This window comes from Morus notabilis, unplaced genomic scaffold (assembly GCF_000414095.1).
Source record: "Morus notabilis unplaced genomic scaffold, ASM41409v2 Scaffold101, whole genome shotgun sequence".
Lineage (NCBI taxonomy): Eukaryota > Viridiplantae > Streptophyta > Magnoliopsida > Rosales > Moraceae > Morus > Morus notabilis.
The window spans coordinates 233160-260577 of NW_010364303.1; the positions used below are offsets into that span (position 1 = coordinate 233160).

Below are 27418 nucleotides of genomic sequence, written 5' to 3' on the forward strand. Positions count from 1 at the left end.
AAAATTCTAGATATTGTCGTCTCGTTAGCCCCATTCATGGTTCAAACATGTGTCGTCCTTAATTCCATTCCATTTCTTTACATCTCAAATTTTATTTAGAGCCCACGAGCCAGAAAAAATAAAAATAAAAATAAAAATAAAAAGTTGTGGTATACGTACCTTATTCCAAACATCACGCGAAGATTATCAAGAAACCCGACAAATTAGAACCTTCATCATCAAAGTTACGTCCTTTCTTCGCCAAAATTCAATTTGTTGATCATCAAGACAATTTTATTTTTCTGGTTAAAAAAAATTGTTACGAGTAAGAGAATCAATCTTAATCGTTTTAGACTCACCACAAAAATGAAAAGAGTCCCACCTCATATGCCAATCCTCAAAACGACGTCCCGTTTTGTCTTTCCCCGACTTTGTTTTCTTCTCTGCAACAGCCTTTCCCGCTCGCAATACGATTATATATTCAACACTCTCTCCACTGCATTCTAGAACTTCGAGCCTTTCACATAACAAACAACAACAAAAAAAAAAAAAAAACAGAAAGAAGAAGTTCTCATTCTGAAAAACGAGGACAATGCTATCCCTACGCCTCCCTATTCCGAGTGAGAACGTCTTTACCCCGCTTAAGCCCAAACCTCAGCGCTTCCCCAACTCCAAGACCCAAACACACCTCTTCTGCTCGCCGTCTCTGTCGGAGCCGAAGCTTCACTTACCCCGCGCCACCGCGGCCGATGCGGCGGTCAAAGAGGAGAGAGAAGAGAAGTTAAATGACGGAGCTACCCCTCAGGAGGAGGAGTTGCCGGAGGGGCTAAACCTAGAGCTGATGCCGAAGCACGTGGCGGTTATAATGGACGGAAACGGGAGGTGGGCCCAGCAGAGAGGGCTTCCGCCGGGAGCAGGGCACGAGGCCGGCGTACAGTCGCTTCGAGCTATTGTGGAGCTCTGCTGGCAATGGGGAATCAAGGTTCTCACGGTTTTCGCTTTCTCTTACGATAACTGGATTCGCCCCACGGTGAGTAATGATAAGTCAACTGTTTTGTTCATGTTTGACCTTTTATTTTGAGCTATGAAATGTTCGAAGCTCTCTGTCTGTTTTTTTTTTTTTTTTTTTTTTTGGTTGGATTTTGTTTTGAGGTTGGTAATGATTGGTTTTGGTGGTTATGTTAGGTGGAGGTTGAGTTTTTGATGAGCTTGTTTGAAAGAGTGATAAAGTCAGAACTGGACAAATTTGCAAGGTAAGGACTGGGGTATGCTACCGAATGTTCACCGTAGAAGCAGATTGTTGTATCATAGTCATATGTCTACAGTTTCTTTTTATTTTTCCTTTTTCTATCAAGTAGTTGTAAACAATCACAATTGTTCATGTTAAAAAAGATAAAATAATTTAACAGAAATTTGATGGTTAAAAGCTATATTCAACTAATAAGCTGTATTTTACTAAAGTTTTCTTTTCCTTTTTTTTAAAAGAAATTAAAAATTTATTTTAGTGCTATAAATGACGATTCCATCTATGGCTTTTTTGTAGAGCGGGACCGTAGACCAAAATATAATCACTTTTAAAAGACTTGAAGCATATCACCAAACATTTTGTCACCACAATCATGATTAGTGATGACCACCTTACCAATCACCAATCATAGAACTACAGAACTAGGCGCAGGTTCCATTTAACAGAATTGATTGACATGCAACGTATTTGTTGTTGCTGTTGTTGTTTTTCCTTTGTCCATATATATCTGTTATTTCTAATTCAATGGATTTGTTTCTTTGAGAGTTGACCATCTATTTGCTTTATCTTGTCCCATAAATTCCAAAAACAGCAAAACAAGCACTCAACAAAACAACTTTCATTCACATTTCACACATTTCTTGTCGTGACAGGCAAGGTATAAGAATATCTGTTATTGGGGACTCGTCAAGACTCCCAGAATCCCTACAGAAACTGATTAGAGACGCAGAGGAGAGAACAAAAGAACACTCCAAGCTCCAACTCATTGTGGCGGTAAGCTACAGTGGGAAATACGACGTCGTCCAAGCCTGCAAAAGCATTGCTGACAAAGTGAAAGATGGCCTTGTACAAGTTGATGACATAGACGAGGGCTTGATAGAACAAGAATTAGAAACAAATTGTACCGAGTTTCCCTACCCCGATCTGCTCATCCGAACCAGCGGCGAACTTAGAGTCAGCAACTTCTTGTTGTGGCAATTGGCCTACACCGAACTCTTCTTCGCACCCGATCTCTGGCCTGATTTTGGGAAAGATGAGTTTGGAGAGGCCTTAGTTTCGTTTCAGCAAAGACAGAGACGCTACGGCGGTAGAAAATAAGCGACTTTCGATTAAAAGTAAATTAATTCTTTTTTATTTCCTTTAGGAGCATTTGTAATAATATTATGCAAAGCTCTTAAGGCCGTTTTAGCATATATTTGAATGTGAACCCTACAAAGTAGAATAGCTTCTGCTATTGCCTAGTTAATCAATCTTAAGTTGGTTGATTTGCATATAGAATAATGTTATAGCTTCTTCTAGCTCTATGACTATATATCAATATTTGTATATAAAAGACGCAGACAATTAATATGTATCTTCCAAGCATAGTTAATCAAGATTTAAATCATAGCCAATCTATGTTCTGTACTTCATTATTGTTTGGTTTTTATCTTTTGCCCCCCTCTAATATTGTTTGTGCAGATAATAGGAATCTTAACAAAATGAATTTCATCTAATTCCTTCCAATATTATAAACTTATTTGTCCTCTGTTTATCAATAGAATATCAAACCACCCTTAATTCATACTTCTACCTTTAATACCATGCACTAATCCAGCTAACTTACTCAAAAACTTTGGAACCATAATAAGATTGACCTCACTTTTAATAGTAGGTTAGACAGGGACAACATTAGGTGCCTCTGATGCAGAAATGTATGTCACGATTCACAGCCTTCAAAATTTAGGATGAATGGATCGAGCTTTTGTTTGGCACGGACGAAAAGTAGAAGAAAGGATAGGAGTGAGAGGATTGGTGCATTATTTTTCAGACGGATCTTTATTTAGTAGAAAGGAATAGATTGGCTGAGAGATTCAAAAGGAAATGCATACCGAACTTTTTTTATCCTTTCGATGTTAAAATGATTGGAAAAGGAAATGCATAACGAACACAATAAGCTCAAATTCCTCTCTATTTTTCTCACTTGGGATTTTTTTTTTCTTCTTTTTCAGAGATTCTAGGTTAAGGAAAGAATGGTGTTTCTTTACTACTTGCACCAATGACCTGACTGTGGCATGTACCCTCTTTTGCCTTAATATTTTTGTATTAATAAAAAATAGAGAGAGTGAAGTAATATTAACTTTATCAATATATATTGATATTAATATTAAACTGTTAAATTATGAGTCTAGGTTTAACAATGAATATTAGAGTCTAATTAGTATCAACATATTATTATCAATCAATAAAAATCAATTAACAAATATACTTTTAATATATCAACATTGTATATCACTCTTAAAATCCAATAAGTAGTAACATATAATTTCCATTCAATCAAAATCAATTAACAAAATGTACTTTTAATATATTGACACAATATATTACTCATATATTACTGTATCCAATATGACAAATAAAATAGTAGTACTAAAATTTAAGAAGCTAAACAAACAAGGTTAAAAAAAAACAGTAAGATGAAATAAAATAAAATAAACAAGCTTAAAGTTAAATTGAAGGGAGTGACCGAGTTAGATAAGGTGATGCAGATGGTTGTTTGCAAGTTGACCGTTATAGCTTAGAGAATCGTTTTAGAATTCAGACAAGAACGTGCTTGTTTGCAACCCAAATTGAGGGCTAACAAGTGTTATATTCTTTTAGTTATGTTGTTGCCTTGTGTACTCTTTTTTCTCTCTCTTAATTAATTGAGTGCTACCTTTTTTTTTTCTAAGAATAATTGAGTACTACTTGTAATGTATTTGATTCTCTTTGTCAGTTTTTTTCCTTTTAATTTTTTAATTATTAAGAGAAATTTAGAATGAACAATACCGGAAGGTCTATTTCGGTGACAAATTTGGAAGAGTAAGAACAAATATATCAACCATAAAGAAAACGTTAACATCACTCTTTCTCTCATCCTTTTTGTCATTTCTTATAATCGTTCTTTGACATGTGAATTCCATTACTTTATTTTTTATTTAAATAATAATATATCATGTTAATAGAATACACGTGTTAAATAATAAATGCAAAACGTGACAAAAATAGTGATAAAAATAGTGGTGCTGGCATTTCTCTAATCACAATAAGTCTAAAGCCTCTTTTGCCTTATTATTATTACTAGTTGAGCCATGTCCTATGCATGTGTAAAATAACTATGTAAGTTTGATCCCGCGTCAGAACATGTGATCGCTTTAGAGACTAAATCCATTAATTAGAGTATGATGAAAAAAAAATATTTCAAAAAATGGAAAAAGAAATAAAGTTGTATAGGAGTTTTTTTATTAAAAAAACACTTAAATAGAGAGATATTTGAAAGGAATTATTTTAATTAAGACAAAGTGAGAGAGAATGTATTTTAAAGAAGGATATTGTAAATAAATAAAAAAAGTTTGTCAAAAAATATGAGAGAAAAACAAAAATAGACAATAAGCAAAAGAAAAAAAGAAAAAAAATGTCTAGAAAAGAAAATGTTAAAAATAAACTGTATATAAGTTATAAGCAAAAGGGAAAAAAACGAAATAGAAAAAGTAAAAAATAAAAAACTAAATATGAAAAAAAAAGAGAGAGATTGACACACAACTAAAAGAGGAGCATTCTATTCTCTTTGACTCTTTTATGTAAGGGGACGTTTGGTAAGAAAATTCGTACCCTGATTCGAATCATGGTTTATGATTTGTTACTGTATTTTCTCACAAAAAATACACGTAAATCGAAAATAGTTCTAATCTCATGATTTTAATTAATAAACTAAACGTCTTCTAAAATTAGATTTAGATTATTATTATTATTATTATTATTATTATTATTATTATTATTATTAGATTGGAGAATCCAAAAAACCTCATTGTCCCCTTTATTTCTTCTAGTTCTTTATTTGTTTGTTACAGATGTTGAGGTGGATTTTTTTTTTTTTTTTAGAATATGTTGAGATGGAAAATTGGCAACAAAGAATTTGTCAGAAATAATAAAGATATATTTGTCAGCACCCTGGAACTATTTTTCATTTTAGATTTGAAACTCTGTATTCTCGAAATTGGCAAATGGTTTAATTATGACTGTTTTTTTCGTTTTGAAAATAACCACCCCAAGATTATGAAAGCAGACTTTTTAAAGTTACAAGAGATTATAAAATGAAAGGATCCCTCACTCACATGAATTGTCAGAAAGAATTAATTATTAAGTAATTAACCAATGATTGCTTCACGTGTCAAAAGAGGAAGATTGGGGCACAATGACTAGGATGAGTATACCTTATCCAAATAAAAAAAAAAGAAAAAAAAACTGCTTAGCAAAAAAAAAAAAAGGAGAATTAGTTTATTTAAATCGTTTTTTTTTTTTTTTTTTTATATTATTTGGAACTTTCTGAGTCCTGACCCAAATAAGGTCTATGAATATTTAAAAAAAAAAAATCAGTGTCCTTGTTCAATAATAAAAACCTTAAAAAAGAAAAAAAAAATCTTGAAGTTAATAGTTACTATGAATGGAGGGTGCATAATTAATGTTATCGTAATTAGTCACGGTTAGGCTGGGCCGTAAGGTCATTTTACGTTAAAGCCGCCGAGATCATAAAACCTTGGGGCCGCGTCTTCTGGTTTTTTTTTACTTCCCATACTCGGGTCTCCACCATAGTTATTCATTCAGCCAATAAACAATAGACACGTCCTAAATACATTAGTAAGCTCACCGCGGCGCAAGACTATTGGAGGTAGAGAAGTCAAAGACAAGGTCTCAAGTACAGAGGATCCAACTCCCAGTTAGATGGATAAGATTTTTCTCAAAGTCAATATCAGCGAGACGAGGGTAACGCGGTAATTTCAGTGTCTGTCCTACAGTATTCCATCTCTTTTTATGATGGTGTGAAAGAGTGGCCTCCGGGTTTGTCCTATTGCACTGTTTGGGGTTTTGATCTTGAAAAGCTGAGCAAGATAAAAGCTTGAATAATTTAGGGTTTCTATTTTTATCCGTTTCGTTCTTTTTTTTTTTTTCCCTTTTCTTTCTCCTCCTGATATTTTGTTTGTTGGATGGGAATAATTTTCCCGGGAAAAACCTGGCCATGGGAAAGTCGTTCAAGGATTCACTCAAAGCGCTTGAAGCTGATATTCAGCACGCCAATACTCTGTGAGCTCCTTTCTCTTGTCTTGGATTTTAGATATTTGTTCCTCTTTTCTGAATGTCGTTCTATTAAATTCGCGATTTTTTTGTTTGTTTTTGTTTTTGTCTCTTTTTAATATATTTTGACTTTTTAGTGTTTTGGAATAAGGCACAATGATTTTTGTTGTATGCTAGTGTGTTCTGAATAAACTCATCATCAAGTTGAGAAAACGAAAGAGAAATTTATTTATTTATTTTTTTAATTTTTCGTTTTACTATTTAACCATTTCCATAAAGTTTGGGATTTATGGGAAATTATGGGACAGGGAAAGCTAAATGTATAATTGGTGGATATAATTCGTATAGATTCAGTTATGTGAATTAGAATACATTCAATGCTTAATGCATCACATTCATGGTTTTCAGCTGTAGAATGGTATTGGTTTGAGTTTGTCAGATTTATTTGTTTTCAATCCTCAAAAATCAGCTAATTTACTGGTACATGAATTATTGAAAAATATCTTGCTAGTTGCTAGCTAGCAAACAGGATTTTGGGTATGATGAACTTTTTGAAATGCTCCCATTACGTTGCTTTTCTGGTGCTCATGAGCCTTATAATCATTGTTGCCTGTTTGGCATGGCCCTTTATGCTTTAGAAGTTTATTTAATGTGTTTAGCATTTGGGGTTCAGGGATTTTGGATTCTTATTACGTTTAGTAAAAAGTTTTGAACTCTCCGGTTTGCATAATATTTTCGGGCCCTTTCTTTTCTTCAAGGCCTTTTCTTAACGTTTTGCAAAATAGGTGCATTTTGTAGTGCTTTTGTGATTTGATCATTGATGGATATTTATTGATGTTGTGATTTTATGACTCTTTTTACCTCTTGTTACTTCAGGGCATTAGATTATCCAAGGGAGAAAGATGGAGCCCGTCTCCAGATGAGACTATCTTACAGTTCAGTGGCGCACCTTTTTCTTTTCCTCGTTCAGTGGACTGATTGCCACCTTGCTGGAGTGCTTGGTTTGCTTAGGATTCATATTTATATGGTAATTTATTGTTGTGTCAACTTTATTTTGTACCAATTTGTTGGCTCGGTTATGTCTGTTTGAATCCTTACCTGTTTTTCAATTTTGAATTAAAATTTTGTTATGGGTTTTTCATCCCGTCCCCTTCAACAATGTAGTAATTTGATTATTACTTGCTTCTTTGTTGGGGTGTGGCAATGTGGTGCATTAGACCTTTGCAGATGGCAAAACCACTATGTCCATTTATGAAAGGAAAGCAAGCATCAGAGAATTTTATGGTGAGTGGTATTCAAACTGAAGATTCACTGAAGTTAATAAGTGAATTTTAGCTTGTGACAACATCATTTTATGTTTTATTTACGTGCTTATCATTCTGGCTTTTTTCTGGGCAGCTGTTATATTTCCTTCTCTATTGCAACTTCAGAAAGGCATCACGGATTTGGAGGACAGGAAACAGAAAGATGTATGTAATGTCAGATACAAAAGAAAGGATGAGTCGGAAAGGGGTAAACTCTCCGAAATTGACAAAGAAAGAGAAGAAGAGTGTGGAATTTGCATGGAGGTGAACAGCAAATTTGTATTGCCTAACTGCAGCCATTCGATGTGCTTAAAATGCTATCGGGATTGGTAAGATTCTGTTATTATTTCTCTCCTGTCCTTTTTGTTTTGACTACCACTGGCGACATAAGAAAAGGGGGTAATGTAATAGACCTCATTCTTGGGCGCCATTCACTGTTCAAGTCTTAGCTTTTCCTTGTTTTGTTATTGTATCTATCATTGGGAGAGGTTTCTCTAAGTCCATCCTTGTTGTTTCGAATGACGAATGCAACAAAATAACTCAATTAGAAATGCTAACAATCACACGTCGTCATCTTTTTATTGAACCCAAAGCAAATACGACAAAATCATCAGACACATTCAAATGGTGGTTCTTCTTTTATTTATCTACTTTTTTTTTTTTTTTTCACCAAACTAGTCTTTTGTTAACTTGTTTTCTCTCAGCACGCATAGTCCTTATATGGGGAAATTTTTTCACTAATCCTTTTAAGTACTTTCTCCACTACTGAGCCATTCTTCAGTCCAAGAAAGGGACTATATAGGACAGGCAGAGACGCCTTAAGAAAACTGCAAAACAATAAAGTCGCCTATTGCTGTGTGCATCTGATACTGATTAAGCTCATGTCTTGTTTTCTCTATGCTTCAGGCGTGGGCGGTCCCAATCTTGTCCCTTCTGTCGGGACAGCCTGAAGAGGGTTAACTCGGGAGATCTTTGGGTCTACACAGAAAAGTCTGAGGTTATTGATTTAGCGACCATTTTGAGAGAGGATCGTAAGAGGCTATTCATGTACATTGATAAATTGCCTCTAGTTGTTCCAGATCCTGTATATATCCCCTATGATTCTCATGTCCGGTAAGCATTGTGACACTGTCTGTATATATTAGTTGTCGCGTAAATTTATTTGAGACATTGTGAACCGTTGGTGTTTGGCCTTGGTATTGTAAATGTTCTCCGAATTGTGAGACCTGTTGTTTATATGGCCATTCTTCTAATTGGTCAATGTGGCGGTTTAAGCTTATATATATTTAACTCAAATATGGAAATGAAATAGTTAGCCGACCCCAATTAAGTTGGGATTAAGGCTTGTTGTTGTTGTATGGAAATGAAATAATTCACGTATCAATTGTGTGTACACCATCTTCGCTGTGTCCCCCTCTTATTACGTTAAGAATATTTGCTACGGAAATTATATACCATCTTTGTAAGTTGTAATTCTCTGGAAAGGAGTATATTTTCATAGCTCCATATGTTTAGGTATTGAATAGTACTGTGGGGAAGGGGTAGCTGTTTAAGGTGCTTTTTTTTTTTTTTTGGGAGCATGATCATTGGCGTTCCTGCATATTAACGAATGTTTGGACAGAATCATTACTATTTAGGTCGGGAGATGAAGCCCTTAGCCTCAATAAGGGCCAATATGCTTCTGAAACTTGAAACTTTTCATCTACCAAACCATTTAATAATGGCAATTTTAACTTCGTATTTCAATTTTCTTTTTCTTTAAAAAAAAAAAATCATAATCTAAATCTAAAACAATAACTACAAGTCTACAAGAATAATAATCCGCATAGAAGCAAAAGCATGCTTTTACAAATCAATAAATAGGTCGTCTCTTCACGATTGTTCATCCTGCTTGTGCATATAATCAGCGTAAAACTGACCATTGCTTTCTTCAGATTGAGCATACGCATAGCTTAGGATTTCGGTAGATGCCCATATATTGTGGCAAAAATGATGAGACCGGTTTTTTCCAAAGATCCTCGCAGTTTCAGTTTGATTTGGACGCTTTGTTAAAATACGTACCAACGTCGATGCAAGTTATATAGGTAGAGACCGACAGGTAAACTACGCTTTGTTAAAAACTCTCAACATAATTGAAATATTTTTTTCTTAGAATATTTATATGAGCATTTTTAAAATTTTTTTATTTAACTTTGTAATTAAATTATATTTAAAATAATATTTAATGTAGATGACGAAGTGTAACAATGACATTTTTTAAAATTTAACCGCTTCATGAGTATTTTCAGCATGTTTTTATAAACACATGGGTGTTTGCTCGTTCGTTTCGCTGATTCGAGTTTAGAATTTGAGTTTTGCTACAGTAAAAAGTTATCACAAACAGTCACATCTAACTTTTTTACTACAGTAAAAAGCTCTCACATAAAATCACATCTCAACTCAAATTTTAAACTCGAATCAGCGAAACGAATGAGGCTAGATGATAAAAAAAGTGAAAGTGATATTTTTAAAAAAAATACCGACTGCTTTCGGATTATCCCTTTATTTAAAAATATAATATGCCAACTTTTTGTATTATAATACAATAAAGACAACTTGGTGGCACATAGTAAGCATTTATCTCTCAATTTTGCAAGTTTAACTAGAAACAACCAAAAAAAAAGAAAAAAGAGAAAAATATCCAACACAATTATTTGCTATCCAATTTGCACTCGGTTGTTAATTATTAGTCCGCGCTTAAATTAGTAAATTACTGAAAAGAAAGTTGATACAATTTCTTAACATCTTATTGAACATATTGTTGAAATAACTTGACCCAGTAATCTGTTGAGGTTCAAGGGGCAATGATAAAGAAAAATGACAGGCAAAGGGGCGGATTTAGGATGTGTGGTCTTCTCGTTAACCTGTCCTGTAAATAAAAATACTTATCATACATGTCTCATGAACCCGCATAAGTTAAAGGCTTACAAGATGGATTTTCCCGTCACGGGTTTGGAGTTTTCGCGTTGCCCCATTTACCTAATAAATTATTTTTATTTTAAAATAAATTACTAAATAATTAAAAAATACAAACACACGAAACATTAAGAGTGCGTTTGGCATTGTTTTTTAGATGTTTTTAAAAACGTTTTCGCACATCTTTTTAGGTACAAAAATAAAAACGGTCTACAAATCGCGTCTGTTTAATAAAAGTTTTGAAAACGGAAACAAAAATAAAAAATAATGATAATGATTTTTGTGAAGAAAGTAGAAAACGATTAAAAATTTTCTCTTTTTCGTTTTCATTTTCTAGTACTTATCAACAATGTTATATTAAATAATTAATAATTAATTATATTATATATTAATTAATAATTAATAAATAGATATACTTAATAACTAATAAATAGACAGTAATTACTTAATTATTAATTAAATATTAATTTATTATCAATCATATATTAGGTTAATTATAATCTATTAATTAATAAATAGTTGGTAAATAAAAAATAAATAGTAATTATTTAATTAATATTAAATTATAATTATCAATATGTAATATACTAATCAATAATAATTAATAATTGATAATTAGTAATTAATCATTATAAAAATAACAATTACCAAAAATTGATCATGTGATATATCAAATAATAGATTATTAAATAAACATTAGTAATTAATTAACCAATTATTTAATTATGTAGCTAAAAGTTAATAATTTAAGTAGTAAACGGAATATTAACAAATTATGTATATACTAATTATTCTAATTAATTACTTATAATCTAATAAATATGAGTACATTACTAACATAGTAATTACTTATAATTAATTACTAATTACTATTTTTTAATTATTTAACATATTAATTTATTATGTATACAGTTTAATTACTAATGTACTCATTAATGATAATTTATCAATTATTGTTATATTATTAATATATTAATTTTTATTTGCTAAATAATTATGAATTATTAATTACCTAATATATTAATTTAAGATTATTAATTACATGTACTTAAAACAAACATAAATGTAACCAAATACGATTTCACTTTTTTATCATACTCAAACCAATCTTTTGAAAAACCACCCAACGTAATTTTAGAATCAGTTTCAGAATAATTTTCAAAACAATCTCATTTTCATTTTTGTACCGAAAAAAATCATTTTAAAAATATTACCAAAAGAACCCTAAGTTAAAAATAAAGAAAAATAGTTAAATTTTCATATATATATATATATATTATGTAATAGATTATACTTAAAATTATATATTATATTTTACATAATCTATCTAATTTAAAAATATGATATAATTAAAAGGACGGCTAAACCCGAAAAAAAGTCAGGGACACCTAAACCCGTCCCCGCTCTGCAACCCACGGCGGGTTAACATTTTAACCCATTTATAATCTGGATCCATTTAAAACAGAATTTCCCCGTCCCAAATTCAGCTAAACAAAGAACCGGTTTTATAGTAAATAAAATACATTTCTTTAAATATAGAATCCAGTTTACAGAACTTGGCTATGACATGGGAACAACTTTGCACAAACATGTTCCATAACTATAATCACGGCTTAAAGCCCAATTAATCATTAACAATTTTACATAGGCTAGATAAATGGTATTTACAGTCAATAGGTCTCCAAGTAGTTTCTGGTACCTCCAGTGCTAATTCGACTAGTCAGCGAAGGTCTCATGGTAACTATTGCCGTATCATTAGCTCCGGCTTTAAGAGCAGCCCTTCCAGCCTCCAGGAACCTCTTGACTGCATCCTCTGCGTACTTGTTGGCTTCACCCACTGTCATGGTTTTCCCGATGTTGGGGTACGTATTGAGCATGTAATCACCATTGAGCTGCGATGCCAACTGGATTAGCTCGACTTGGAACTCCGAGAGTCTTGCGTCTTCTTTGGGTCCCCAGGGCCTCAGTGATAGCTTCACCTCAGGAAGAGTTTCTGCATATGGATCTCAGAATTAGGAAGTAAACCACTATAGCAATAAATATTCCCCGATCGCAAAACTGTCGGCGTATAATGAGCTAATTTGGGACTTCTATCATGTGTGGTCATATGGCAGATTTCTACTACTATGAATATGATGGCAAGTGAAAGAAGTTTTGCAAGAAGATAGATTCTCTTAATATATACGTAGCAAAGAGCACAAAGTTCAGTAGATCTTATGAAACGACAACAATATATAATCCAATAGTGATCATGGAGATGAGAGCAAACCTGGACAATCATCGCGTGGACTGTCGCGGAGCTTAAAGTAGTTTTCAAAAGTACCAGCCCATGCATCCCTCTTTGTCAAGAAGTTTGATTTCAGGTTGAATAGCTTTTTTACAGTTGCAGGAATTGAAGAATGTTCAAACTGTGAATGTGGTGTTGGCCCAACCGGCTCATGAATCACTGCACCGGGCAACCCAAGAGCGCCGAGAGTCAATTCATAAAACAAAAGCAAGAAACTTTCATTGCAGTGAAAATAATAATAATAATAACAAAGTCTAAACGACTTTGAGCAAGTAATTTTCCATGGTTATATACTTATATCATTCAATTCTTTAGAAGAAAATACTAGCATTTAATAAGACAAGAACATCTAAGCAGGACTACACAAATGGGACAAAGGTAAAAAAATAGGGGTTACGTTCTGACTGCTAGGACAGGTATAGAAACTTTGGAAGAACGTACTGAACAAACAAAGTTGATTGAAAATTAGGTGAGCCAGTTACGAGGTCAGCAATGCAAAGAAAGTCAAAGCTTGGTCCATCAGTTGGGGGTTGACCCTACTAAATACAAACTTAACATCCGCTACTAAACTAGTTTTAACAATCCTTAAAACCAATCCTCAAAACCACTAAACTACTAAAACAATCCTTAACAACCGCTACTAAACTAGTTTACTTTTGTCCCCATCCGCGTCCCACGGGGAAAGCTGCCATCCCTAGTTTCGATTAAGTACCGTTGCTCCTCTTGCATATGACAATCGGGAAAAATAATAATAATAATAATGACCAGTGAAGAAAATACCAAATAAAGGCTTCGCTTTCAACAATCATACAATCCAATTCCAGGTGAAAATTTTTGCACTTAGGGAGTAAAAAACAAGTTGAGAGAAATTATCAAACAATACAAGAAACAGCATAGCTGACAATTATGGGCAATCAAGCAACCAGATGTACCACTCCAAGATCCAAAATCAGCAAAACAACCAAAGACTTGTAAGTACATGGTTTAGATTTACCAAAAACAAGAAACAAAAGAACAAAACAACCTTAAAAGAAGAAGAAGAAGCAGAGCAAAAACTCACCAGTACCCTTGTCGACCCAAGGCGAGACGAGAATCGTCGGGACGCGAACACCCAACCGGTCGAACCGGAAGTAAAACGGGTCGGGTCCAACAATCCCGTCGGGGCTGGGCACGCCTGAGACTGGCGTCGGGACGTGGTCGTAAAACCCACCGTGCTCGTCGTAGGTGATCAAAAGCGCCATTTCTTTCCACTGCGGACTAGCCCTCAGGATCTCGTAGACATCCTTCACGAACCTCTGCCCGAGCGCCACGTCATGCGAGGGGTGGTCGTCGTTGGCCGGGAACAAGTCAACGTCGAAGTACCGCTGCTCCAAAACGACGTAGTTCGGGAGCTTCCCGAGCCTCGCGTGGAGCTTGAATTTCAGAGCGTAGTTGTGGAACTTGATCGCGTGCTTCAGCTTCCTCAGGCTCTTGAAGAACAGAGTCGCGGGGATATTCTGGTAATAAATTCCGAAGTCGAGGCCATTTTCATCAAGGGAGTCGAATATAGTCTTCTGGGGGAAGCCATGGATGAGGTCCTTGCGGACGTTGCTTGTCGCGCCGTGGGAGGTCGCCGAGTGGACGTAGAACCGGTTCGGCTGAGTCGACGCCGGGACCGACGCGAACCACCGGTCAAACACCGCGAACTCGTTCGCCAACTCGGTGTAAACCGGTACGCGACCCGGTTTGAACCCGCTCATCACGGTCCTCGGCATGCCTTCGCCCATGCTCACCGCTTGCTGAGCGAATCCGTTCATCGGAGCCGGGTTTTCAGAGCCGTGATTCGACCCGAATATCTGCTCCCGGATCGCCTGGAACGAGTGGCCCGGGTCGCTATCGACGAATATAGCGTCGTCGGAGACGAAGACATTGGGGGATTTCGGGTCGGAGACGTTGATCCGGTTCCATTCTTTACCGGTGAGGCCGTCGATCTCGGGGCGGGTCGATTTGAGCCAACCGAGGACGTGGTCAAAGGAGCGGTTTTCCATTACCAGAACGACGACGGTTTTGATCGGTCCTTGGATTTTGTGCTTCCGGCGAGAGAGCGCGTGGAGGGAATGAGACGAAATCATGAGGTAGAGGAAGATGATAGAGGCTAGGGAAGTTCGCCGGAAACCCATTCCGGTGACCGGAAAAAAAAGGAGACTTTGTTAGAGACAGAGGAAAATGAAAGGAAGGAACTTAAAAATTGTCTGGTGGGGGCGGTCACTCGCCACAGGTAATAAAGTGATGTTGGATAAGACAAGAAGATAAGGATTTTGGAACCCCCTTTTTATTTTTTATTTTATTTTTTTTTTATGGTATATGCTTTGAGAACAAGGGATTTTATACGCAGTTTTATCATTGTTGTTGCTTTCATCTAGTCAAAGAAGCCAAAATTGGGTGAAGAAGAAAACGCTTAAGAAATTTTCTTCTGTACTAGACAGTTTATATTTGTTTTCCACAAAAAACTAACACAGATTGAAGTAGAGAATTACTACATGTTATACTCTGTTTCCTTGCTAGTGTTGCCAAGTAATGTAACAAAATTCATAGCTTTTCAAGTTGTTTATTATATATAGTCAAAGACGTCACTCTGAGTTCTATAAAATGTCAGTTAATAATACATTTAACTCTTAAATCGACACTTCATTTCGTTGTATGCAAGCAAAACAGATATAAAAACAATGGACCAAAAAGAAAACAAAAATGGCGTCTCACCAACCAGCTTGGTGACGAGCCAAAGCAACAACAATACAAGGAGAATTGTCGACCTGACTGAAAACATTACCACCATTCACCATATAATAAAATTCTCGTTTTCATTTGGACTTTGGGAATGATCTTGAAAAGAAACAAGAAAATGGGTACGCCAAACATTCTAGTTTCAACTTTGAATGAGGTTTTCTTTGCGTGAACGTGGATTAGAGCTTGCGTAGAAAACTTCAGCATTGCATATATGTGAGTCAAGTATGTGAATCCCAAGATATCTTGATCTAGAAAAGATTGAGGGACATCTTTAGCTTGTTTTGTTTCCACTTAGGAAGCTTGTAAAAGTCAGCTCTTGTCATTTTGAACTTGGCTTCAAACTCTTCAGTTGATAGATATGCCTAAACCCACAAGGATAAAAAGGAAAAAAAAAAAAGACAGAATTAGATAGTTGTGCAAACATGGAACTAACCATAATGAGGCTCTCCAGCTGAGTACAATGAAGCGGTACCTCTTTTTTGGTCACGTCTATGCCTTTTACCGGGTCACTAGAAACCACCGTTAATCTCTCATATGGATGTATTTGCAAGTTTATTTCACTGCCAGCCTCATTTCCGTTGGCCTCAGTGGAACCCGCATCCTCTGTAAGTGATCTTGTCACTACAGATGGAGGAACTGCAAATGTAAATGGAACAATATAATAAACAAGAAGAATGATCTCACATTGCCTGGTTTGAAACGGGTGGATAGATTCAATGTAATAGAATAGTTGTTTTGTAAAACTTCAAGCAAAAGGATTTAAGGATCTTTAAATACCAGGATTACTATGATTAGGGGACTCAGGAAAGAGGTTCCTGATAGTTTGAGGTGGACTAGGGACGTTATTGATTGGAGACTTCCGACTTGATCTCGGAACACGGGGCGCAGGAGATGGGCTCCTTATCCGGCCAATGTGACTCGCGAACTCACTTCTCAAGCCTTCGGGTGTGGTCTCTCTTGAGTATGCTTTCCGTGAGTGTCTTATAGGTGCCTGAATAATCCATTGCAGAGCAACATAACTAGGATAAAACTTGCCTTCCAATAAGGGAAAAAGAAAAACATTCCAGAGCCAGATTAGTTATAGAGATCTAACACCTTAGAAAACTTGCAATTATTCATATGACTTTAAGAATAGTCTTACAATTATTGCTGTATCTAGTTACACATTTAGCCACCTTGGTAGCTTTGGGTGCTACATTATGGCAAGGAACAAGGCAATTGGTTGTAAAACCAGTACGAAATCCAGACATTGAACACAATTAAACCAAAGCTTGAAAGACTTAGAAAGCGTAAAACTTGATTAACAGTTTAATCAAGATATAAGCATATGTTCTCGGGAGTCACTTACTTCTAAACTTTGTTGCTTCCCCTTCAACGTAGCCAGCTTACGCTCAAATGAGTTGCCATGCATCTACAAGAACAGTGATGCACTTTCTTAAACAGATGGCATGACCAAATTTTTCATTGAAAATCAAATGTTCAATGATATGTTCTTCATTTCACGTGAGCAAGTCATTCTTTCATTCAATAGTATATTTGTATTTCTCCCGTTGTCTTACAGGTGTGGACATGTGTAGCTGTACGGAGCAAAACTACACCAGATTAAATGAATTAGAAGTCTTTTTTCTCTATCTCCTCCCCAAATCATAGTTTCAGGTTTCAATTTGGTGCCAGTGCAGGTGTTTTGTGTATTAGTGTGTGTTAAGAAGGGCAACGTTCTTACATTTGCCTTTGAGGAATCCCATACAAAGAAACGCGTGAAGAATGACGGTTCATGCCCTTCATTGACAACATATATAGGCATTTCCAAAGATAGTTCTTCTGCAAGTATGTCTGTCTCAATAAATTTCTGCCAGTTCCAAGTAAAATGACGAGTAAAAGAAGGGTTAGGAACACAAATAAAGGTCTTTAACATTTATAGACACTTCATTTCAGTATCTGTTATCTTACTGGCCAATTATGGATTCGCTCTGCATATAGCTGACTAAATCATAGTCAAAAGGTAGAAAACTAAAAGAAATTTGATACACATTTAAGCCTTTTGGACTATGTTTGCCAAAATGACAGCCTTAAAAAGTGAAATTAGCAAAATGACGGTCGTTTTGCGTAAAACGTTGTCGCTAATTTTAAACTCCGAAGTTATTTTGCAAATAAAAACTTTTGAAAAGTCACTTTACCAGGGCAAAAGCGAGTGCTTGTTCCTTCGATTTGGCTTTTGAGCGACATCCAACCCAGACATATATCTCATTGTGACAGTCAAGCACTAAGACATCTTCAGTAGTTAAATCATCCTGCGTAAAGTTGTATATCTCTTTCACCTGAAACATTTCAAAAGCAACAATAAGCAATCAATCAAGAGAATAGATAGAAAAAGCATATCGTTATGTGATAGAAATCATCTGAATTTTGAAAAATTGAAGTAACCACAACAAACTATTTTGTTCAAAGTTTGCTACTGATAAGCAAACCAACTAATAAAATAAGCAGAAGTACGAAACTGTATCTGAAAATGTACCTTAAAATCACCTGAATAATGAATTGGATCGAGCAGCCGAAAAAGAATCCACCATTAGACATGGTTTTACAGCCAGGATTATTCTGAACAAGGCAGAACAATATTTTGTCTTTCAAGAGAAAAAACCTTAGGAGAATGGACTTTTTACGTACCTCCAGCTACGTTCAACAAAAACAAATGTGGATCTTCTACATGTAGTTTTATTTCTTTTCCTTTTGGATACTCTGTCTTTCCACCCAGTGCTTCCCAAAAGATATCAGGTTCATTCCCTTCCCTCACCGATACCGGTAGCCATGTTGGCTGCAGGTTAAAGAAATTAGAAAACTTGAACAGCAAGTAACAGTAAAGTCAGAAAATATGTGCAATTTACATTTAGAAACTCCAGCATTGTGTCAAGAAGATCATGGTCTCTGGGTGAAGAGAGATTCCCAATCCAAGTGAAGATAGATGTTCCAGTTTGCAGGATGTAACAATAAGATGAGTTCAAAGAGCTTGATACCTGCAATAATAGTTTGAATGATAGAAAATGACTCATTTTATTATAGGAATGTCTATGGTTTCACCGTGGTGTCAACTTTAATACAAGTCTCAGCTCCTCAAACTTACATGATCAACTTGGATGGCCTGCATATGATTAGGACTTGTCCCTTGAATCCGAAAAAGAGCTTCCTTGCTTTCATCATAAGTCTCATCTGCAATGCCTTTTTCTGCAATAAATTCCTTGTATCGTGTACTTTTACCTCCCTACAAGGAACAAAAAAAAGGCTAATCTTTATTGTTGGATTGACTCCCTCTTTTTTTTCATCATTTTATGAGATTTTATTTGATTTACTTAAACTAGAGAGCATATAGCATTAAGTGAAACGAGAATCCTTGTGAGGTAAAAACCTTGTAAATAATTAATGTCTGGAAGATGAAAAAGAATTGATTGGCCTCCTTATCCTGTAAAATTCGTGCCTGAAAATGAAATATGTGAGGTAAATGGGAGAACAGTATTTTTACAAGAAATGCAAGATAGTACAGTAGTTAGTTAATTAGATAAATGCAAGAAGTTCCATAAACAAATTAGTATACTATGATGAGACAAAATTAGCACTTCACTGAATCAAACCGGTTCTTGTTAATGATATGAATACAGTATATCAGAAAACAAAAGCATTTGAAGAGATTAAGATGATGACGCACTACATAAGAGGGGGGGGGGGGGGAAGACTAACCATAACAGGTTCTCCCTTGGTTGAATCAATAATGGCATTCGCATGGGTGATAACATCTCTTCTATCTTCCTGCAAGCAGAGAATAGAATTCCAGAAGAATTAATTTAAACGATATGACATTCACAAGGGCTAGAAGAAATTAATCCACCTAAAGAGGAAAAACAACCATTAAAATTTTTAGGAACAATCACAAACTGCAAAATGTATCCATGTCCATGTTACTCTCCTAATTAGAACAAGCGCTAAATGACACGCACACCAGCCCGATTTTGAGATGGATACAGCAAAAATATGTGGAGGACAAACCGTGCTTACCGGTACACTATCACGACCTAGCCACGCATAAAATAGATTCTCATCCCTTCCATTGCTAGGATATGTATATTGCACAATATAGCAATCCCCACTGAAAAGCTTTTTCTGTTCTGGAACTGGGACAAGGGACCATTCATCACCATCTACCCGCCAAACCTGAAGCACCAAAACAAAGTAAAGGATCAGCGGAAAAAAAAAGTTACATATTGCTTGAAAAAAAGAGTTTGGATGAAGAGGGTGGCACTCCGCCTAACCCCAGACATTTGCTTGACAGTGCGTGTGTATAGCTCACACATGTCTGGCACCTGACCACCACAGTGAGAGTGACTCAAAACCAAACTGTTAGCATTGCTGTGAGACTTGTGTTAGTAAAACTTACTTTTATGGTGCCCTTGCAATCTATAAGTGGCTCCAACTCTTCTTCAGGAAGCTCTTTCACCTCATAACCATGCTGCTTAAATATTGCTGGAAAGAAAGTAAAAATAATAATCACAATCTTATGTATGATAACCTGCAAGGTCTGAAGGTTGCATTGGTAACATCTACACTAAATTTGTTTGACTTCAATGAAGTTGATAAAGGAATTAAACCTGCTACTTTTTCTTTGCCTTCTTCATACAACCTTGGCTCAACCTTTTGAGGCCAATTAGTAAAGTATGACCGGAATTTTGTACTTTCTAACCCTTCAGTGATTAAAGACAAATGAGTACCAGCTGACCTGCCATGATTTCTTAGGAAATCCTGTAAACTTGTAGTCAGTAATCACATAGAAAAATGGTCTCACGAATGTCTATGACTTAACATTCACCTATAAACATGGCGTTCCATGTACTTGAAAGTTAAAAATAGTAAACTGTTTATTGGTCAACTAATAGTTTCATATATAGCTGTAAAATTGCATACATGTATGGAGAAAATGAGGCCAAGCTAAAGAGCAGAAACACAAACTCTCCATAGAAGACTATATAAAGCAAAAAGAAACTGCCAAGCAAGGAGGGAAATTGTGGTGGTTACAATGTTAGGATCCATGAACATGAAAGTTAACCATTTCATGGTTCTTCCTTGTGTTTGTGTGTGCTTGTTAGTGCTCATACAGAAGGTGGGGGCAGAGGAGTTCTTACTTCTGCAGCTGAAACTGATGTCTTCCGTTCAGTGACCAAGGTAAGTCTTCCCAGCCAAACAAAAATCTCAGAATCACAGTCCAACATATAACACTTGTCTGCCTCGAGCAATTCTCTAGTCAATGAATCAGTTTCACATTGACATAGTTTACCCTGAAGAGTTATCCTGTACAAAACATAACATTGAAACATAAAAACCTTCTGGGTTATAAGTACGTCCATATGTGGATATTTCATACTGCATACAAATCTCTTAGTTTTACTTATTCATGGACAGCCTCAATTTCCCACATAAAGACTTTCTGGTTAATACGTGGGGTTTACAAGATTAAACTTGCATAAACTTGTTTTTTACGATTAGTATGAAACTCACCAGAAAAGTTTCCCAGATTGTGCGTCAGAGTGATCTTGAAAGAAAGAAGGTGATTCCCGCGGAATGGGAGCATAACCACCAAATAAACTCCAGAACTCACCCACTTCATGATCACCAACAAACTTTCCATCCTCTGCAGCATTTTTTAACGATTAAGAAATTTGCAACATGTTTTTTGTAAAAGGAAAAAAGAGAGGGGAAGAAGATGCCAACCTACAGTTGCCACGTCACACTTCCCACCATGCTTAGTATCTTTGATATATTGTACAACCTCCAAGGCTTTGGCTCTTTCTTGTGTGCTAGAGTTGCAGCCACTAAAGAGAAAAATTTTTGATGCAGTATCAAGTATGAACACATCATTGTGGTTTAGTGATGACCTAGAAAAAGGCACCTGGTGAATATGCAAACCACGCGGACAGGCTTAGTCAATACTCAACCTTGACAGAAACACATACAGTTGTTGGTATCTATTAAGTAATAGTTTAAAATAATGTCCAAATCGTAAACACTGGAGTTATAAACTTATGATTTTTTATGGTTCTGAATCTAATAGATTGATGTGGATATATTACTAGCACACATTTGTGCCAAAATGTTAAGCGCGTTAAACACAACAGAACTAACACCAGTTTCACTTAAACAATAAAAAATGACAATTACAATTTTTTTTTTTTTGTTTTTTGAAAGGAATGACAATTACAATATTGAAACTTAGAATATCATGGCCTTATCCTGGCTGAATTAATGGATATAAGTTCAAATAAGTGGAGAGATAAGACTTTGATGACAACTATTAAAATATCATAAATGCATCAAAAGCTTCAAACACCACTTACTTCTTTAACATGAACTACATGGTCTCCTTTGCACGTTAACAATTTGATCTGATATGTTTCTCCGCTTGACTGCCCTGGCCGTGAAGAATACACACCTTCAACAGGTATAATACAGGGTTTGAAGTATGACAAAAACTTCTCTGTTTCTTGGCCTTGGACTTCCCTGTATTGCACAGTACAGGACCCCAGAGCCTCATCTAGTTCAAGTGCTTTATCCGATGCCAAAACCGAGTCCACCTGCCAATAAAATTACCAAAGCAAAATGAATGTCCATGTTTTATGCTTTAACTGGAAAACTGATACAGTATTTCCCAAGTGGAAAAGCTTCTAAAGCTGTCTCCTTGATAGCCTCTTAACCCATGTTCCCTATTCATTTTCCCTTTTTCACTTAAAGTTGTAGTAAAATCGGGGAAAAAAAAATAACCATGACGGAAAAGGTTTTAGGAATGCGGGTTTCTATTATTTTTGTGTACACATCATACAACAAGATATTAGATATAAAGAAGGACAAAAAGAAAAGAAAACCTTGTTTGAGTCATTTCCAAGCCAATAGTGTATGTCATGCTGAGGAGGCCCATTTTTTGGCACAACTGTCTGTCTCAGACGATAATAACCAAATGAAATAGTCAGACTCCAGTTGCAAAATTCTTATATCCTTCACATCAATGCTGAAACCAACTTCTAATTGATCATAAAATGGAAATAATTAGCAAAACATATAGATAACTTACATGCAAAACTATGTATGCACTTCCACAATAGAATTTCCCATGTGAAGACTTTGGGACAGGAATCAGTTGAAGGTTCTCGACGCACCAGATTTCTAAACCACTAGCATTAGTTAAGAATAAAGCAACAATCTTTAATGGGTAATCAAGATTTAGCTATACATCTACAAACAAAATCTGTTCGTAGAAGTTAGACACATTTCTAGATCCCAATATGCCATTGAAACTTCTAGTCATGACTATTATAACTCAGTGATGAAATCAAACGTAAAAAAGAAAATATCCAAACATAAGGAAGGATACGCTTTTGTTCCTGCACTCTGAAATGCTTGGTCTATGTCTTTACCATTCAGCGACATTGTATTGCATAGCTCTGATGCTCCACAGCAGATAGGAAAAGTAATTTCTTCAATCCAATCTCTTCTTGATTCCAAAAGACAATGATTTAAAAAATGTTAATGATAAATGATTGATTAATGAAACTTAATTTCAGGATTTACTCTCCTTGTTTCTGAAGAGTTGGATATGCGATAAAAATATTATGTAGAGCAAAAGATAATCTCAAATATGCTTTCTCAGTTTGGCCATGGACTTCAAACAAAAATTAGGGAACAGAAAAATTATTATATTATTAACTTGCATACTCAGGATATCAAGAAATTAATAATCATAGCAAATTATTTAAGTACTGATAAGAGATTGATCAGAAAATTAATGATTACTTTTGTCATAGCAGTAACCATAAAACTGGGAATCCCTCAAATACAGATGACTGGATGGACCATCGGAAGCTCAGCAAAGATATAAAATTAAACTAGATTCCTGAGTCTGTATGTTTCACGAAATATATCCACATTGTGGCGTGAATTTACTTATACTTAACCAAGTTTGCCTTTTTCTTGGATAGGAAAAGCTCTTTCTCTTATTAGTATTACCATCCGTTGTTTTGTAACTAATTTAGCATCTGAATTCTGAAATGTTTTGCTTTCCTCCCCCCCTAAATGATCAGTTCTTTGAGTATAGAAAAACCGCTGAAGTAGTCATTTTCTGAAGTGAAATTTAGGCAGGTTTATATGTTGGGAGAAAAAAAAAACCCCAGAAACCAAAAAGTGAAAACTACAAGTCATAGACTTTATATCTGAGAGGACATTCAAACTCGAGGGAATTAATATGAAACAAACAACAGAAGAAGCATTGGTTTGGTGAGAAAATCTTACCAGTTTTTCTTGGAGGATCCAATGAGAGAGACAAGAACCTAGTTAAGTCTTTTGTTTTTTATTGTGCGGAAAATACAAAGAGAAGGAACAGACAGAACAACAACCGGGGATATTCCTATATTTTAGTTTTTCCTAAGCTACAACTGTAGTTGACTTGGAAAGGATGGATTGGTTTTAGAGATAAATTGCAATTAAAGCAAAAGAAAAATGCAGGTGAAAACTAGCAAAGGGAAAGATGATGAAAGGCCATTGGCATGCTTTCACTTTTTTGTTCAATTATCCAGCTAATAAGGGCCCCACAACACCACTCCTGTCCTAAGTGAAAAGGGACGGTGGAAAAGGACGATTCTGTTGTCGTTTTCTGCTTTTTGTGTGTCGTATGTTTCCTGGACGTATTCTTTGTACATGTAAAATTGATACTTTTTTTTATGATCCCAAAAGAGAGTACTTTTTTTCCCGCTCCTTGGAGCTCAAGTTTCCAACTTTGTGCAAGGATCTGATTTATGGGTGGATAGTGTTTTCCTTTTTCTTTTTTCTTTTTTCTTTTTTCTTTTTTTTTTCCCTTTTTTTGGGTGGGGCGAGCTTCAATTAATTTTATTGTATACTCTCATACTTTTTCTTAAAAAGGATTGAGAGGTGGTTTCGTGACCGGAAGAATAAGACGAACGCATGGTCTGACCACTAGGCTGAATAAGTGGAGCACTTAGTCTGACCAATGGGTTCGACCACTAAACTGGATCCGACCACTAGACCAAACAGGTCAGAGAACCTAATTCGACCACTGGGTCCATTGAACCTGGTCTGACCACCAAGTCCAACCACTGAACCGGGTCGAGCACTAAACCCTTTAGGTAGAACAAGTTGAGCACTAGGCCGAACAGATTGAGAATCTGGTCCGACCACCAAGTCCGAACACTAGCCTAACAAGGCGAGCACCTAGTCCCACCAGTAGGCTAAACAGACAAAGAACTTGGTCCTATCACTGAACCTAGCCGAGCATTAAATATGATCCGACCACTAAGCTGAACAAGCCGAACACCTAGTTCGACAAACTGAGTTGCCAAGCAAAAGACAAGTGGCCAATCATCTAACTAACTACCACGTGACATCATCTCCACAATTCTCACTGAGGGCCCCCACAATCTATAGGGGCGTGACATGTGTCATATGACAGGTATAACTTTACGCTCGGGTTACCTTTTGTGACGACTCTCTTAGGTGGCCATCACTGTAACTGACACTGCAATTTCTTAAAATTTATATAAGACATTTTTTTTAAACTCTTATATAGTAGACATAAGTTTCGAACTGCTTTCTTGATTAAAATATTCATGCTTAACATATTCGTTTTCAAAGCATATATATATCTATATGTATATACTTAATCCTTAAGTCTTGCTTACTTACAGTAATAATCCACATAACCATTTAACATATAGTTTTAGAATCATAATTAACAAAACTATTTATCACGTAAAACTGATTGCGAAATAATTGCGAGCGGTATCAATTCCCCGATCTCCACATCATTCGTCCACTGTCTCGTCATCAGTCCATCAAGCATTAGTTGCAGGTTGCTTACTTACAGTATAAATATACTATGATGAGCTTTCGCTCAGCAAGTAGAAACTATCTCTCACAAAATAACTGTAAGTTTACATGAATAAATATGCATGAGCCAATTATGCTTAATTATGATAATGTCTTATTAAATTCTTATTATCTGATCTTATCTTACTTACTGATGGGCCCGAGTTCTCGTTCCATATGTGTGCAATCATCGGGACGTGAGGGTTTGCAAGGTCCCCAACGACACCGTGATTTAAATTACTATATACTTAGTCTCTTTTCTATCTCCCTTGCGGAGTCTGAGTTACCTCCCTCTCAGAGGCTGGTACGGTACTCAACTGAGTTTGTTCTTATAAGTTCTACTTGGCTTATTAAGGTATATGCAATATGGCATGGCATCACATAAGGCGTAAACATGCACATATAACATTGGTAACTTTTTCTTTAAAATCTATTTATATTGTAGGTGAGATTCCTACTTACCTGATTTACAGAGCTAGAATCCACTATTCACCAAATAGCATATTCCTTTACTTGCTTACTTATGAAAATGAACACCCATTGGGAGTGTGAAATTAACTGTCGTTTGTTATTCTATTTTAGCAGACTTCTGAAGGAATCTAATCCTTTACTTAAGGCGTGTCTTCCTTTCATTTATCAAATGATCGTAAAAATTTACTATAATGATCAATTTATTAAATCCTCAAAATCTTATTTTCCTTAATTGCCCTTAACCTATATATGCCTAGATTAAAATCAATTATCTAATCTAGTAGCTAATTCTCCATAAATTACCTTATTAGGCTTATTCTGATATTAAAGCCCAATTCGGCCTAGCGACTTAACAACGGCATTCTAACTCTTAGACCGTTAAAATTTAGACTTGAGCTGGAGTTCTTGAACTAATAGGGGCATTAGACCCGTTCGAAAATCTAAGGGCCTAATACATTTGGCTCGTAAGTTTATGTTTAGATGTTTTGCTCGAAAACTATTAAGGTTTTAAAAGAAACAATTGTTCAATTTTCATAAAACTGATTGTTCATTTATTTAGTTACAAGTATTAAAATCTCTTTATCAGAGCTAAATAAGTTTTCTTTCGAGTGCCGACTTTTGAAACTCTTTCACAAGTCATTTTACAATTAGTTTGTAAACCACTGTGAAACTATGTCTTAGAAACCATTTTCTCGAAAACTTTCTTCATGAATATTTTTCATTAAATGAGGTCTAGAACCATGATATTTTACAGAAATCACATATTGGGTTCTTTGATGAATTTTTCATTAAAACCAAAACTGTTTTAGTTTTGTCCAGTTAAAACTATATAGTTTTAAAAATCTATATTTTACTGCATCTTAGATTCAGATTTTGAAAATCTGTTCTTCACGGGAATTCTTAATCTCGTCGAGATCTAAAATTTTTATTTTTAGAGAAATCTGAAATTCGGCCTCTAAAGGGCTCATTTGGCTGCAATAGTGGCTGCCAGTGTTGAAAACAATTTCTGGACAACATGCATCATTTTTGAAAAACAGCTTAAAACTTGTATTTAGAATCAAAACTGAGTTTATTCACAGTCATAGAAAAACGTTCAAAACATTGAGAACTATAAGTTTAAACTTAGAATATTGAAAAAATCTCGCTCTACGATCCTCATTTTCGAGTTCAAAGTAACTAGAAAATTTTACCTCTAACCAAAATAAACAAAACTTAAATCAAGCATAAATATACCACATACTACTAATCAAACTAACCTCAAAACATACCAAAGCTACCATAAAACTCACACACACTTAATACAAACCTATTTCCTCAAGAACCACAAATTACATCCATGATTTACAACTTAAGCTTTGGTAAAAAAAATAAAAATAAAGGAGAAAGTTTTAGAGTTTATACCCTTGA

The 27418-nt window shown here is 35.3% G+C and overlaps 4 protein-coding genes across 5 annotated transcripts; 2 read left to right on the forward strand and 2 right to left on the reverse strand.

Moving 5' to 3' along the window:
- Positions 1-506: 506 nt before the first annotated feature.
- On the forward strand, positions 507-2609 carry LOC21404848 (dehydrodolichyl diphosphate synthase 2). Its single transcript, XM_010106334.2, has 3 exons — positions 507-1009; positions 1165-1232; positions 1879-2609. The coding sequence occupies exons 1-3, from the start codon at positions 572-574 to the stop codon at positions 2321-2323; spliced, it is 951 nt and encodes a 316-aa protein (XP_010104636.1). The 5' UTR covers positions 507-571; the 3' UTR covers positions 2324-2609.
- A 3478-nt stretch (positions 2610-6087) lies between these two features.
- LOC21404849 lies at positions 6088-8924 on the forward strand. Its single transcript, XM_024170990.1, has 5 exons — positions 6088-6325; positions 7193-7343; positions 7534-7600; positions 7715-7949; positions 8527-8924. The coding sequence occupies exons 1-5, from the start codon at positions 6261-6263 to the stop codon at positions 8735-8737; spliced, it is 729 nt and encodes a 242-aa protein (XP_024026758.1). The 5' UTR covers positions 6088-6260; the 3' UTR covers positions 8738-8924.
- Positions 8925-12078: 3154 nt separating this feature from the next.
- LOC21404850 (non-specific phospholipase C1) lies at positions 12079-15321 on the reverse strand. The gene is made up of 3 exons (XM_010106336.2): positions 13923-15321; positions 12845-13021; positions 12079-12568 (listed from the first exon to the last, which is right to left on the reverse strand). The coding sequence occupies exons 1-3, from the start codon at positions 15019-15021 to the stop codon at positions 12246-12248; spliced, it is 1599 nt and encodes a 532-aa protein (XP_010104638.1). The 5' UTR covers positions 15022-15321; the 3' UTR covers positions 12079-12245.
- A 187-nt stretch (positions 15322-15508) lies between these two features.
- On the reverse strand, positions 15509-24055 carry LOC21404851 (villin-1). 2 transcript variants are annotated; one of them, XM_024170944.1, is made up of 23 exons: positions 23951-24055; positions 23037-23153; positions 22737-22836; positions 22531-22599; positions 22006-22242; positions 21383-21560; positions 21170-21302; positions 20797-20962; positions 20266-20416; positions 20055-20140; positions 19676-19831; positions 19361-19429; positions 19032-19100; positions 18750-18887; positions 18514-18642; positions 18296-18443; positions 18144-18154; positions 17806-17946; positions 17352-17477; positions 16977-17039; positions 16406-16619; positions 16101-16264; positions 15509-15990 (listed from the first exon to the last, which is right to left on the reverse strand). In XM_024170944.1, the coding sequence occupies exons 2-23, from the start codon at positions 23090-23092 to the stop codon at positions 15877-15879; spliced, it is 2718 nt and encodes a 905-aa protein (XP_024026712.1). In that variant the 5' UTR covers positions 23093-23153; positions 23951-24055; the 3' UTR covers positions 15509-15876. The 2 variants fall into 2 exon arrangements, with proteins under 2 accessions (XP_024026712.1, XP_024026713.1); XM_024170945.1 differs by having other exon boundaries at positions 23037-23156.
- Between the last annotated feature and the right edge of the window lie 3363 nt (positions 24056-27418).